This window comes from Tripterygium wilfordii, chromosome 20 (assembly GCF_013401445.1).
Source record: "Tripterygium wilfordii isolate XIE 37 chromosome 20, ASM1340144v1, whole genome shotgun sequence".
NCBI classification, from domain to species: domain Eukaryota; kingdom Viridiplantae; phylum Streptophyta; class Magnoliopsida; order Celastrales; family Celastraceae; genus Tripterygium; species Tripterygium wilfordii.
The window spans coordinates 2,219,350-2,233,953 of NC_052251.1; the positions used below are offsets into that span (position 1 = coordinate 2,219,350).

Sequence of the window (14,604 nt, forward strand, 5' to 3'; positions counted from 1 at the left end):
TCATTTAATCCTGTTGAGTAATGCTGTAAAGGAATTAGATAGAATATATCCATAAAAAAATAGAAAGAAGGAAAAATACGCTTAATTCAGTTAGACAAAGTTGAAGCCAGACATGATCCTTATAGAGTTCAAATGTAATTTTTTAGGACCAATATCACATTCTAATACCATATATGGAAGTGTCTTAAAATTCAAACAGTTATTAAACTATCTGCATGCTGAGAATGAAGAGTATATTTTGCTCATCCATCTCACCTGTATCGTAACGTGAGGAATGTAGACATTGAGAAAATATTAAATGTGTGCTATAGCTAAAAGTTGTATTTCAATAAAAGCAATCTAAAAAAATTTTAAAAAAAAATGATAAAGCCTATCAATTTATTAAAATACCCTCCCTCCTTCTTCTTCTTCCTCCTCCTTCCTTGCGCCATCATATCGGAAAAGTAGCAAAATACATCAAACGAATGTGATAAAATACATCCCCAATTCCCTGTCACAATTGTGAATGCAAACCGAGACATTCTCCCTTATTGTTTCTTCGGGCTCTGTGATGGGGGAGAGGGAGCAACCAAAGAGAGAGAAATGGCAATGCTATTATTGATGTCTACGAAGCAACACGTCGACGAAAAGAGCACTAATCGATTGCTAAGCTAGGCAGGTGTGCACAACTAAATCCACATCCACATGCATCCTCGGCAACACCAACCTCGAGGCCGCTCAATTGGCGAGTGGCTGGGTTCTGTTGTAAATTTTTTACAACAAACCCCACTATAAATGCATCACACATTGATACAATTTTTATAAATTTCAAAAAAATAACGATTATATTTTGATTGTGATTACGAGTTTAATAATATTTTTTTGTTTCAAACAAAAAATCAAATTGAACATCAAAAGGAAATTAAAATTTTAGACCGTTGAACATAAACATGAAACATTCAATATCTGTTTTGACATGAATTTGATTTTTGTTTGAAACAAAAAATATACCGTTGAACTCGTCATCCCTATCAAAATACAATTATGATTTTTTTAAAATTTATGAAAAATTATTAAGCGATGAAAATACATTTACAGCAGACCCCGGCTTCCCCTCGATTGGCATTCCCTCTTCTCCAAAAACAACAGCCGGGAGAGAGCGTAGAAAACAAACGAATCTCGCCATCCAAATAGTCGAAATCGTCCAAATACTTTAGACAACTACATAGTCTAGAAAAAAACAAATTTAATATTATTAACTTCACAAAAACTAAAAATGCCTACACGTCTTCTCACAAGGCTATAATTATGATTACGTGGCATCATAGAATTCCTCTAAAATTTCTCTTAACTTCAGTAATACATTTATGCATTAGATTAGATTATTATTGATTCATATTATTGATTAAATCTGTAATTGTTTTTTTCCTATAAATTATGAGATCATAATTGTAATAGATCTAATTTTTATCAAATAATCAACATAATTACATTACATAGTACGGTAATAGAAATCTGCTCCTAATCTAACCGGTTAGGAGAGACCAAGAGAGTCTGTTATGTTTGGACGGGTTTGATTCCTCCCCGAACTTGTACATAAAATAACCACGCACCTACCTAGCATGCGTGGTATTCTTTCTTTCTTTTTTCTTTTTCTAAACATGGGTTTGGGAAAGGGGTAGGATTCGAATCCATGACCTAATAAATGGGTAATCCCTTACATACAATGTGATTACCATTCAACCAACGTCTCACTTGCGCGTGGTTTTCTGGTTATTGTGTAGGTTCATGAGTTTATTCAATTTACACTCAGAAATGGTAGGTAGTGGCAAAAAGTTTTCATGTTTACCTAAAAAAAACCTCTGCCCCAAAAACTTGACAAAATGAAAGGAAAATAGTGTCACTAAGGCCTGGCCCAATCCTCTTCCCATTAGTTTAGGCCCAGTTATGTATTGGACTTGATATGCAGATCCTAGGCCTGATATGTGACCCATTATTTATTCTAGCAAGCCCATGAAATGTCCCGGCCATGTGTGAGTCAACCTCAATGTATTAGGGGACCCACAGCTCCACGTGACAGGCCATCTGCAGCACGAGGTCATCAACAGAGACATGCACGTGTCAACTTATAAAGACTTTCCAAGATTTTCTCACCAATAAAAATAATAAAACGATATTATCACCATCCACGTGTTTGATGACATGGCAGATTTCATAACCTTAAGTAGGGGTGGAAAAAATCAATTCAGAGTTGCTTCCGAGTCGGACAAAATCACGAGTTTACGAAATGTTTATATGCCCGGAATCTAATCCGAATTAGATTTAGAACGTACTTATTTGATCAAACCCGAATTGATTTAAATCTGGACAATAACCTAATCCGAGTTAGGGTCTGGACAAATAACTCGGACAAAATTTATGTGTTTGGACTCGGATCCGATTTTAAAACATGTTTAGTCCCTGATTTTTAACATATAACTTATATCCAAACTTAATTTAATTCGGATCATATAAATTCAATCATCTAGACCCCATAAAGTTTTGTCCCCCCTAACCTTAATGGTGCGTTTGGTACAAGGGTAATGGGGTGTAATGGTTACAAGGGTAATTAAATTTTAAGTTTACTTGTGTTTGTTATGTCAGTATAACTTTTACTCCTGTAATAAATTTTAGTAATTGAGCTTATTTTTTACACATAAAGTTTACTAGTGGTAGTGGGGGACCTGGGTAATAAAAAGTAATAAGAAGTTTTACTCCAACCTATTACCCCTTTAAATAAAAAATTATAAAAGCCTATAAGTTATATATACACATATATATTATATATTATATATATACACATATATATTATATATTATATATATGTATATACATATACATATACATATATATATATATACACATATACACAGACACACACATATATACACACACATATATATATATACATATGCACTATCTGTGTATATATATACATATATATATATATAATACACATACATATATACATATACACAGACAGTGCATGCACTGTCTGTGTATGTGTGTATTATATATATACATACATATTTTATATAAATATAAATATAAATATAAATATATACATATTATATATATATAAAAATAAATAATGTCGGGCTTGGGTCGGGCTCGGGCTGAGCCAAAATTGGTCTGAGGTGTCTGGCTTCGGGTTGGGCTGACCCAAAAAATGGAGCCCATGCCCGCCCAAGGGGTCGGGCAGGGCCGAGCTCGGACCTAGGCCCGATGGCCAAATGATGACCCCTACTTTTGTGTTACGTCTTTGTCATGGATTTGAATGTTATCAGATTATTTTGTTGAAATTGTTAACAATTGTTATTATATATATATATGTCTGGCTGTGTGTATATATATGCATATGTATCTATATTTTTAAAATTTTGGCACATGATAGTCGTAACAATAAAAAACATAATCTCACTTTTTTCTAGTTTGGTTCATTACAATAATAACAAACAAGGTTAATGGTATTACACTAGTAATGTATAGTCGTAACAAACAAGAGTAATGAATACTTGGGTAAATTTTACCGTTCTTTACCAAATAAGGGTAACACTTATTCTCCATAATTATTATTACCCTTATAACATTTACATGGATAATAAATTATGCCCCCAAATTCTTACCCTCATACCAAACGCACCCTAAGGCTTACACACTAACAGAGCCAACATTTTGATATCTTGTCACAAAATGCCGTTAACATCTCCCTCCACACACTTTTTCATCACCTTATCCGTTCTGTGTACAACTTTCTTTCCCTCCAAACAAACAAAAGAAAATAAAGCCCCAGAATTTTCTCCTGCAATGCTGAAACCAAACTGAGCAGAATTTCTCACATCATCATCAATTGAGCTAGAGGAGTCAGTTTAATGGCTCACAAATTGGCCTTCGCTATGTCATCTATTCGTTTATTTAGTGCTCCTATTCAAAAACCCTTGTTTTGTGTCTCTTCTTCGTCTTCTTCTTCATCATCTAGGGTTCAAGCGAGGCATTTGAATGGAAGACAATTTTGTCTTCGTCGAAGAATGTTTGTACTTCCCATCAAGGCTACTGCTGATCAACAAGGTTGGGATAATCCATCAACAGCTATGATGTAGTTCTCTGGATTTGTTTTAGTGTTTGCTGTTAGACTTCAAGTCGTGAGAGTTAGAGGAAGGGAAATGCGAATCAATGTAGAATTCGTTTAAAAACTGGCAAATTTGTTTATGTTAATTGCAGTTGTACCTTATAGGCTCGTTCGGGGGACATTGATTCAAGTTTTCCTCTCTTTTTAACCATCAATTATTCTTGGGTTTATTTTTGTCCAAAAGGAATCCTGAGCAGACTCTAGTCTTTTTTGCAGGGAAGGTTGAAGAAGATGAGAATGTTGACAGCAAAATCCTACCATATTGTAGCATAGACAAGAAAGATAAGAAATCACTGGGTGAAATGGAGCAAGAATTTCTTCAAGCACTACAAGTATGAATTATTTTTTCTTTTCATTTCTTTTGGTCTTTTGAAACTGTGGGACATGATGCTTGTTGTTAGACTTGAGAAAGAAATTCTGTGTTAAAATTTACCTATGCATGACATATGAAGCTTCAGTCTGTTTTCTTCTACAGGCATTCTATTATGAGGGAAAAGCTATAATGTCAAATGAAGAATTTGATAATCTTAAGGAAGAACTAATGTGGGAAGGAAGCAGTGTTGTTATGCTAAGTACGAACCGTCAACTATATAGTATTGACATCAGCCTTTGACCGATTATTAAGCTTGTTTACAAACTTCTTATTCTACATTGTGATGCAGGTTCTGATGAACAGAAGTTTTTGGAGGCTTCAATGGCTTATGTAGCAGGGAACCCAATCATGTCAGATGGAGACTATGATAAGTTGAAGATGAGGCTAAAGGTTTTACTTCTGTTTCCTATTTTATGATGGTTACTTCTGAAAAGATAAAGAATTAGATCAAATAATTTTCACCTCTCAGCTAGACAAAGGAATTCACGTGTTGGACATAATACCAAGAGAGATTTTTGATTTATTTCTTAATTTCTTACTGATATCATGGATGCGTCTTATTTTTCTATATTGGTATTCCTTATCAATGATATTCCATGAGTATGGTTATTACTCACTTGTCAATGAAAGTAATCTTGATTTCCTATTAGGCCAATTAAGAAAACATGGTAAGCAATTGGTAATTACTTATTAGTAAACATGGAAGGGCAAAGATGCAGATCCACGTGAATACTTATGTTATATATTTTCATGAACAAATAGGGAACTGCATAGCCTGATATGATCTGGACTGCAGTTTCTATTAGTGTGTGGCCACCTTGATATGTTGTTCAGATGGTCATTGACATGAATGAAAGCAAAATTGATTTGTAGTCGAACAATGTAAGATATACAAGGTGTCTGTTGTTAATTAGATCAAGAAAGGCATAGTTGTAGTGTGCCATATGTACATGGTCCATCTATTAGTATTCCAAAATATATTATCCTGTATAATAGGGAACCAGTAGCTTAATACGATCTGGATTGCAATTGGAATTGTGTGTATTTCTGTATGGGAAATAATAGAAATGGACCAACCTGAGCAAGTGCATAAATGCTTGTTTAGCAGTGGTTGACACAATAAAAATTGCATAATCAATCATTTTAAACAGTACTTTTCTTTTTCTTTACAAAGTTTAGGCAGCATCAATAGAAACTGAACTGTTGTTGTGTTTTCTACCTTTTTTATTATCCCTTTAAATGCTAATTAAGATAATTGTTCTTTTGCTGTTTTTTGCAGACGGGAGGGAGTGAAATTGTCGCTGAGGGTCCACGGTGCAGTCTTCGTAGTAGAAAGGTGTTTGCTGCCTCTCAAACTGTCAATCTTATTCATTGTGAATTTAGCACAGAAATTCAACCGTTAATTCGTGGTTGGATACCAATTTCTTTTTCTTCCCGGGGGGGTCACCGAAACGCATTCATTAACAGTGATGATTATTTTCTCTTGATAGGTGTACAGCGACCTGTATGTTGACTATTTTAAGATGTTACTGTTGAATGTTCCAGCAACTGTTGTTGCTCTTGGACTGTAAGTTTATACTTCCTTTCTTGCTTTCTTCCTCTTTTTGCCTTCTTTGTTGCACGGCTATAGATATGAAATAAATCACTTTACAATGACCATTAATGGAAATATTGTTTAATGCTAACCAGCCCCACTATATTCTGTGATAGCGATGGAGTTTTGGGTTGCTAGAGCCCCTGCACTATCTTCACTTTACTCGTACACATAATAATTGAAGATTTTCGTAAATCTGATCTTAACATTATTACAGGAACTAGTATTTTCTAATACTGAAATTCTTTTTTCTCTTGTAGTTTTATTTTTACCTTTATATTACCTACTGTTTTCTGTGCTGTGGTTACTGTTACTAGTTTTTAAAAACTACAGAAGGAACATGTTAACCCTATTATTAGGTAAATAACTGCTAATATTGCTTCAAACCTCATTACCTCAAAGAAGTTATTTCCTGCTATATAAAGTGATATTTTGTAAGTTCAATGCGACCAGTCTATTGTATATGAGAACTGTTTGGTGCTGTTACTTCAAATCTTCACCAATTTGCCAAGTCATTTGCTCATTGCTATATTTTTAACTTCTTTGTACGTTCCAGGTTTTTCTTCCTGGATGATCTAACTGGATTTGAGATCACATATCTTTTGGAGGTAAATTTTAATTGTTGTCCTTTGTCTTGTTTTTAGCTTTACATATGATAACATAATTGGATGGTTTTCTTAATAAACGACGGCTTTCCCAAATTCTTTTGCCCTTCCTCAATGGTTTCAGTCTAGGGACTGTATTTATTCATACTTCCAATTAGTAATGCCAAGATTCTTTTGGTTCTAGTCCTGATACAGTTTCTCGCCCCCTTAGTGCAGAATCACACAGGCTTTGTGAACTGAGTTCTTTGTTCTTGTATTTTCAAAACTAGGTTGAGAGAGAGAGATCCATTGTATGATCATCTCACGCCAAGTAAAGTCATTCTTAGATCAATAGAGAATCCATTATTCTCTATTCTAGCCCTTGCTTGTCTATCTTATGCTAAATAAGTATAACAGCAAAAAGTGAACGCATGACAACTATGTTTAGTGCTTATAAGAACTTACAAAAGGTTTAGACGATTTCTCCTTGAAAATTTGAAACATACGACTGAAACATTCTGGGTTGGTGAAATGGGAAACCGATTTCTGGAAAACTCAACTGACTAAAAACATAACTTCCTAAATTAATTTCTAAGTAAAAAAAAAAAGGGTAGACAACTCTCGTGCACAAGGCTTCTGCAATGGGTGAGTCGGGGAAAAGTAGGATGTACGCAAACCTTAGCCCCACATAATATGTGTAAAGACTGTTTCTAGGAATTAAACATGTGACCTCTAGGTTACACTCTTGCAACTCTACCACTAGGCCACATGCTAAGCAATTTCAGAAAAATCTCAAATTTTGACATAAAAGAAAACATTGATAGTTTACATAGGACTGTTCAAACAATCTATTTCCCTTGTTTGTGAAATTCTTAATTATATTTTCTTCAGTTCATCTTTACATTGTTCCAATGAATTGTTGACATGCAGCTCCCAGAGCCTTTCAGTTTCATTTTCACGTGGTTTGCTGCTGTGCCTGCCATATTTTGGTTAGCTCAATTGCTTACGAAATTAATCGTGAAAGAGTTTTTAATCTTGAAGGTATCTCTGATGTGCTTATTTATGAGATTATGTAAAACAAACACATAAAATTGTCCACAACTGTAATATTTTTAACTGTTTTTTCTAGGGCCCTTGTCCAAACTGTGGTACTGAAAATGTCTCCTTCTTCGGGACCATACTATCAGTCTCCAATGGAGGCTCCACCAATAACCTTAAATGCTCAAAGTAAGTTAATTTGTTCAAAGCCATTTGCCTCCCACCTCGATTATGCCCTGTTTCTTTTATATATATATATATATATATATATATATATATATTAATTGTAGTTTATATTTTGTTTCAGTTGTGGAACTGAGTTGGTGTATGATTCATCAACGAGGTTGATTACATTGCCAGAGGGAAGTGAAGCTTGATTGGAGGTACTCTGCCTATCATACAAATCCTCTTTTTTCTTTGATATCCATACCGAAAATTTCTCCTTACAATTGCCGAAGATGCAAGGTTCAATTCCCCCCTCTTTCAAAAAGTAAAGGATATAACCCCATCACTTATCAAGAAAACAAAAAAGATCTATTCCAAAAATTGTAATGACTGGATCCCGTCTGCTTACAATTGATATCATTGAGAGTAATCTCATATCATCTGAAGATAGAATCTCACTAGTCTTGTCATTTGTCACATTTTCGCAAAAATTAACAATAGTTCAGGAAACATTTGATTGCATTTCTACCTAATCTTGGATTGGATAGTATCATTAGGCAGTGATTTACTTAGCTATTTCTCCTAAATGCAGGATGCATTCATTTTAAGGGGTCTGCGCTCCAATTGTTGCTAAATCTTAGCAGTCAGTGGTGAAGGATGTTTATGTAACGCGGAATCATCGGTTGTGAATTGGAGTGACATTTTTGAGATGTACACTGTTTTGCCTCATTGTTCTGTCAATATTGTAAGTATGTAAATGCCTGTAACAGGCCTGTCCACAAGAAAGCAAATAGTAGTGCACAAAACTGCTGCGAAAATTGTCAAAACAACCAACCTTATGATATAGAATTTCGCCTAATTTTCGTGTGTTGTACTATGGTCTCGAGTGAATCAAATAGCCTTTCTTTTTATCATTGTTTGCATTAGTTGTCTCCTTGAACACCAAAATCTTGAAGTGGAGATAGAAATATACGATTGGTAAGTTGTGCAGATATTTCTCTTAACGGTACTTGAGCCCAGAAACTACCTTGTTAATGTGTGAGGAGTTGAGATTTGCTTATACCTACTCAGCTAAGTTACGTCAAACCGATGTGAGACTTAAGTCTTGACACAGACAATGAAGGGCACCTTTCAGGTTGCGGAAATGATTTTGAGTCTTGTTGGAATACATTATCCTCTTCGTGGACTTACTTGTTTTTGCTCTCTGGATTATACAATGTATTTTGATTGATCTACCTACCATAAAAGGAATATACATTGAGTCAACCCTTAGAAAAAAAAAACCCAAAATTACAAACCGACTAACTTTTCCATACTAAGTATTGCTTTGGTTCCTAATCTAATGTTTATTTAATTATATATGGAATTGTGAAGGCCTCAAATAAAACCTGCAGGCACGTTAACTTCTAACTTGACTTGAAGAGTTGAGTCATCACCATCATTGTGAGGGTCACGTAGGTATTATTTGAGGGTATGCTCTGTTTTTTGGACACTATGTAACCCAACAAGTACAAGTCAATGGACATCCATCCCTACAATATTCTTCTATCAAAGCAAAATGCCTTCTTTTCATACTTCATGGAGTTCTAGCTTTCCCTTGATTGCATTAGCATTCACCATTATCAGCAAATCAATGGCTCAATCTTATGGACCTCCAGCATTCAGGCCAAGCCCATGGCAACTGGCCCACGCCACATTTTACGGCGACGAGACTGCCTCCGAAACTATGGGTATGTGGAACCAATAGACCCAGTTAGAATATGTATAAATGATGTGAAATGTCTCAACCCAGTTCATTTTATTGGATTGAACGACAAAGTAACTAATCTTAACATTAGCTTCCGCAATTTGTTGCCCCAAATGAAAGTTGTACTAGACTAGCCGTAGAGTGTTGAGTCCCCTTTGTTGTGCATGCCAACCCAACAAATTAACTTACCCCAAATGAAGGCCTTGTATTAAAGTAAACCTTGTTCTTGTTTTTGGTGATTTTATTTTGCAGGAGGAGCTTGTGGATATGGGAATTTGTTTACTAATGGTTATGGCACAGACACAGCTGCTTTGAGCACAACATTGTTCAACAATGGATACGCTTGTGGGACTTGTTACCAGATAAAGTGTGTGCAATCAGAAGCATGCTACCCAACAGTGCCATTCACCACAGTGACTGCAACCAACCTTTGCCCACCAAATTGGTCACAGGACTCAAATGCAGGTGGCTGGTGCAACCCGCCTCGAGTCCATTTCGACATGTCCAAGCCTGCATTCATGAAGATTGCTCAATGGAAGGCTGGCATTGTACCCATCATGTATCGCAGGGTCCCCTGCAAAGCGTTGGGCGGGCTACAATTCTCATTCCAAGGAAATGGATACTGGTTGTTGGTGTATGTGATGAATGTTGGAGGTGGTGGAGACATAGCCAATATGTGGGTGAAAGGAAGCAAAACAGGGTGGATCAGTATGAGCCATAATTGGGGAGCTTCTTACCAGGCATTTGCTAGTCTTGGAGGCCAAACTCTTTCTTTCAAACTGACTTCTTACACAACCAAGCAGACTATTGTTGCTTATAATGTTGCCCCTGCAAATTGGGGTGTAGGATTGACATACAAAGCATATGTCAACTTCAGTTGAAGAAATCAAGTATACCAGTACTCGATAATTTTCTTCTTTTCTGTTTTTTTTTTTTGGTCCTATCCATGTTTTTCTTTTGTTCTTGGAAGAACTTTTCTTGGTTTTCATGTGGTCCTTATTTCCCTAAAGATTTAACTTTTTTGTTGCTCTAATGTAAAGAAAGCTGAGCGCCTGAGGCTTATATAATTACCTCAGTGAGTAATTAGGAGTGACCCATTTTTTTACTATATTTTTTGTTATGGAAACCGAGAAGGTCTCAGTCCAACAGCCACACACGGATCCAATGAATTGTGTCGAACCCAAAAAAATGTTGATCCATCAATGTAAGAAAGAAAGTCCCATGGAAGAGTAGAGCCTTTCTGTAAAAGATTAGACACTCGGTCGCCAGACACTAACACCTTCCCGCCACGTCCAACGCATGATCAATGCCAATCACCAAGTGTCCCCGTCCCGCTCAATCTACTCTGACAGGTTTAGATCAGGCTCTAATTTTGCCCTATTTAACATATCACCGTCTCATCATCATCCTCCGCAATAGGGGAAGGATGATCCCTCCTCTGGCGCTTATGGGGCGGCCATCCGTTTGTGTTCAATGAGGAGGTTGGGCCCGGGGTCATCCATAGCCTGGTTAAGGCTCCGAGGAAGGACCCTAGGTCACCTTACAAGGTTTGGTCTTGCTTCTGGGTGATCTGGGTTCAATTTGTTTATTTGGTAATGTGATTGTTTTTTTTAATTTCAGTAATAACTTGTTTTTGGAAACTTAGGTCTTGGATGCTCTTGCATTGCAAGATGATTTCTATTTAAATCTAGTAGACTGGTCCTTGCATAATGCGTTGGCTGTGGGGCTGGGAAACTGTGTGCATTTGTGGAATGCTTGCAGCAGTAAGGTAAGTTGTGGGAATCGTCAGGATTTTTGTATTTGCGCATCGATAGGAGTTGAACTTTATCGAGTCTTTGCTGACTGAGTATTGATTTTCAAATATTGCAGGTGACAAAGTTGTGTGATTTAGGAATCGATGATAGTGTGTGTTCAGTGGGTTGGGCTCACTCATGTTGCTATTGGAACTAACAATGGAAAAGTTCAGGTTGGAGATGATTTTTTTGTTCCCAAATTTTATGTGCATCTGTATTTTATTCTGTCTTTTCAGCTGTAGTTTTTTTTTTTCTTTGCTTTCTACTTTGGTATTATCTAATTTGAACTATGCGCCTGATGCTTATATTTATATTTGTTAGTAGACACTTGGTGGCATCATTAAAGGCAATATAAGGTAGCAGATGATATACATTTCTTTTTTGAATGGAAAGGGAAATTCATGAAGAACCAAGAAGATCCACTGGAGAAATATAATGCACTTGCCAAAAAACCACAGTTTCAATGCACTAAAATATAAAGAATTGATAATATTTACTGAAGTATCCCCATTTTCTATTGCTTCTTGATTATTTCCTTGTAGATATGGGATGCATCACACTGTACAAGAGTAAGAACCATGGAGGGGAACCAATTACAGGTTGGAGCCTTGGCCTGGAGTTCCACTGTGTTGTCTTCTGGAAGCCGAGACAGAAGCATTCTTCAACGAGATATACGTACTCAGGATGATTTTGTCAGTAGACTCTCTGGGCACAAATCAGAGGTTGGAAACTTGTGAATCTTTTCGAGTCAGCTGGGTTTCTCAAAATCAGTATTTTCAATATTTAACTTTGAAGCCTTATTTTGTTTCTTTAAATGTATTTTTCCTATGTTGTGAAACATGCTGTTTTTATCACACAACACAAATGGAAATGAGATAGATTCTTTTCTGGTTTGTCCATTGTATGTTGTGTTTTGCTATTCATTACAATTTATCCCATGCATTCATTACTTTTTTTATTTACACGACAAACTATGTTTATCAACTGTTCTGGGCTTAATTCATGTTGTGGAATGTGATCTAGGTATGTGGACTGAAGTGGTCTTACGATAACCATGAGTTAGCATCAGGCAGGAATGATAACAGAGTATGTAATTTAAAATTTTCCTTTTATACCTATTGTTGGTCTCTTACTTTCGTTTGTTCTATCGTAATTGTTCATCCCTGTGGTGATAAGTGATGATATCTGTATTGCTTGTGTAGCTTTTTGTTTGGAATCAGCATTCAACCCAGCCTCTGTTGAAATACTATGAGCACACAGCAGCAGTAAAAGAAATTGCATGGTCTCCCCCAAGGGCGGAGCCAGGAATTCATGTTAGGGGGCCGGAATTTTTTTGAGGATTCTTTACAATATTACACCTATTTAAAATACATTATCTTGATATTTTGATGGCATAAAAGAACCCAAAACGTCAATATAAATTCATTATACATATTGAAGTTCATGAAACAAAAGAGCATAAACAATATAACATAATATCTATTGAAGTTGTGCCCGACGAGACTTCAAGGAATAGAAATCATCTATTACTGAATCTAAGTTGACTTTCTCCGCAAGTTCTCGTTCAATTCTTTGTATTAGGCCACAATAAGATTAGGCCTTGAGCTATTGAATAGAGGAATGGGTCTCTAAGATGGGCTTCTTCAATTCTCAGTATTATATATATGTAGAAACTTCAATATAACTAATACAAGTAAGTAAAAGTGTATGTGTATTATTACATCAGTATAACTAATATGTGAATAAGTGTATTTTTTTTTTTTTAAATCTGGGGGGGCTACAGCCCAGTGCAGCCCCCCCCCCCCCCCCCGACCTCCGCCCCTGGTCTCCCCATCTTCACGGACTTCTTACATCTGGAGGAAGCACTGCAGACAGATGACAGGCACTTGAGTTGCATGGACACTGGTAGTCAGGTAATCTTCTTGCTTCTTAATTCCTTTTTCTTACTGATGAGAGAACTTTCATTCTGTCATATAAGATAATGAGAACAAGAATTGGCTTTTTCACTCTTTGAAGGAGATGGAAGAAGTTGGAGACATTAAATAGGATATTTATAGTTGGTATTGAATATCTTATGATTGATCCTGGATACAATAAGTTTTTGATTCAATAAAATGTTTCTCATTGTAGCCTTCATCACCTTATAAAACTGAAGTGATTAATAAGTTGGCTCCCAAGTTCTGTCATCAGTTTTTTTTTTTTTTTTTTTTTTTTTTTTTTTTTTACAGATTCTGTTTACGTGCATAATATATTTTCCCATGTTGATGGTGTCATATGGAATAGAAACACTAAATATGCCCAACTCTATTGCCTATTGGATAAAACCCCAGAAATATTAAAATATATCAGAAAAGTTCTATTATATCATCTTTTCATTTGGCAGGTATGCAATCTTGTCTGGTCTAAGAACGTCAATGAACTGATAAGCACCCATGGATACTCACAGAACCAGATTATTGTTTAGAGATATCCTTCAATGTCAAAGGTACAAAAGTCATTTTTTGTGACTTTTTTTTTTTAAATATTTTTCTCTTTTTGTGAGTTACTCGGTATTTATCTTTTCAGTAGCTTTTCTTACTAATATCTTTTCTATTAATGTAGCTCGCAACTCTTACAGGCCATACATACAGAGTGATTTATCTGGCCATCTCACCAGATGGACAGCTATTTCATCAACCATTCATAGAAATCATCATTTCATGCTACTTTAAAGTGATAACACTTGTTCAACCTATTGTTCTCCTCATGAATTAATGTTGTATTATTTCTTTCAGACTATTGTAACAGGAGCGGGAGACGAAACCCTTAGATTTTGGAATGTATTCCCTTCCCCAAAATCTCCGGTAAGCAATTTGTTAAATGGTGAAAGATATTAACTGACAATCTTTACCTTACTGGTTAGTTTCACCGTGATATAGCTAGTTTGGCTCCATTTTTTTAATGCTAGTTTGGTTCCATTTAACGATAAAGAGGAGTGATTAGTTGTCAGGTATTTCACAAATGCTTCTCCAAGTTGTATATTTAAGAGAATATTTTTGTAGCAAGATTTCCTTATTATGTGAAGAGGATTTGTGTAAATAAGTCAATTGCTCCAATGTTTTGTTGTCCTGTGATCCTTATTTTCCACCTAACCAATTTCCCATGCTAGTTATAATTCTTTTAC

The 14,604-nt window shown here is 35.8% G+C and overlaps 2 protein-coding genes and 1 pseudogene across 2 annotated transcripts; all 3 read left to right on the plus strand.

Moving 5' to 3' along the window:
• The first annotated feature begins 3,752 nt into the window (after positions 1 to 3,752).
• Positions 3,753 to 8,815, plus strand: LOC119987380 (PGR5-like protein 1B, chloroplastic). The gene is made up of 11 exons (XM_038832270.1): positions 3,753 to 4,086; positions 4,364 to 4,479; positions 4,623 to 4,719; positions 4,810 to 4,910; positions 5,800 to 5,856; positions 6,011 to 6,087; positions 6,671 to 6,722; positions 7,629 to 7,739; positions 7,828 to 7,925; positions 8,044 to 8,119; positions 8,494 to 8,815. The coding sequence occupies exons 1-10, from the start codon at positions 3,891 to 3,893 to the stop codon at positions 8,111 to 8,113; spliced, it is 975 nt and encodes a 324-aa protein (XP_038688198.1). The 5' UTR covers positions 3,753 to 3,890; the 3' UTR covers positions 8,114 to 8,119; positions 8,494 to 8,815.
• Positions 8,816 to 9,459: 644 nt separating this feature from the next.
• LOC119986810 (expansin-A18) lies at positions 9,460 to 10,529 on the plus strand. The gene is made up of 2 exons (XM_038831507.1): positions 9,460 to 9,631; positions 9,901 to 10,529. The coding sequence occupies exons 1-2, from the start codon at positions 9,460 to 9,462 to the stop codon at positions 10,527 to 10,529; spliced, it is 801 nt and encodes a 266-aa protein (XP_038687435.1).
• A 190-nt stretch (positions 10,530 to 10,719) lies between these two features.
• On the plus strand, positions 10,720 to 14,536 carry LOC119986751 (annotated as a pseudogene).
• Positions 14,537 to 14,604: the final 68 nt, after the last annotated feature.

Bases quoted from the DNA above. Each gene is read 5' to 3' on its own strand.
- LOC119987380 (XM_038832270.1), top strand. From the start codon at position 3,891: ATGGCTCACAAATTGGCCTTCGCTATGTCATCTATTCGTTTATTTAGT. The intron at 6,088-6,670 runs GTAAGTTTATAC...TGTACGTTCCAG, and splicing joins ACTGTTGTTGCTCTTGGACT to GTTTTTCTTCCTGGATGATC. The intron at 7,740-7,827 runs GTATCTCTGATG...TGTTTTTTCTAG, and splicing joins AAGAGTTTTTAATCTTGAAG to GGCCCTTGTCCAAACTGTGG.
- LOC119986810 (XM_038831507.1), top strand. From the start codon at position 9,460: ATGCCTTCTTTTCATACTTCATGGAGTTCTAGCTTTCCCTTGATTGCA. The intron at 9,632-9,900 runs GTATGTGGAACC...TTTATTTTGCAG, and splicing joins GACTGCCTCCGAAACTATGG to GAGGAGCTTGTGGATATGGG.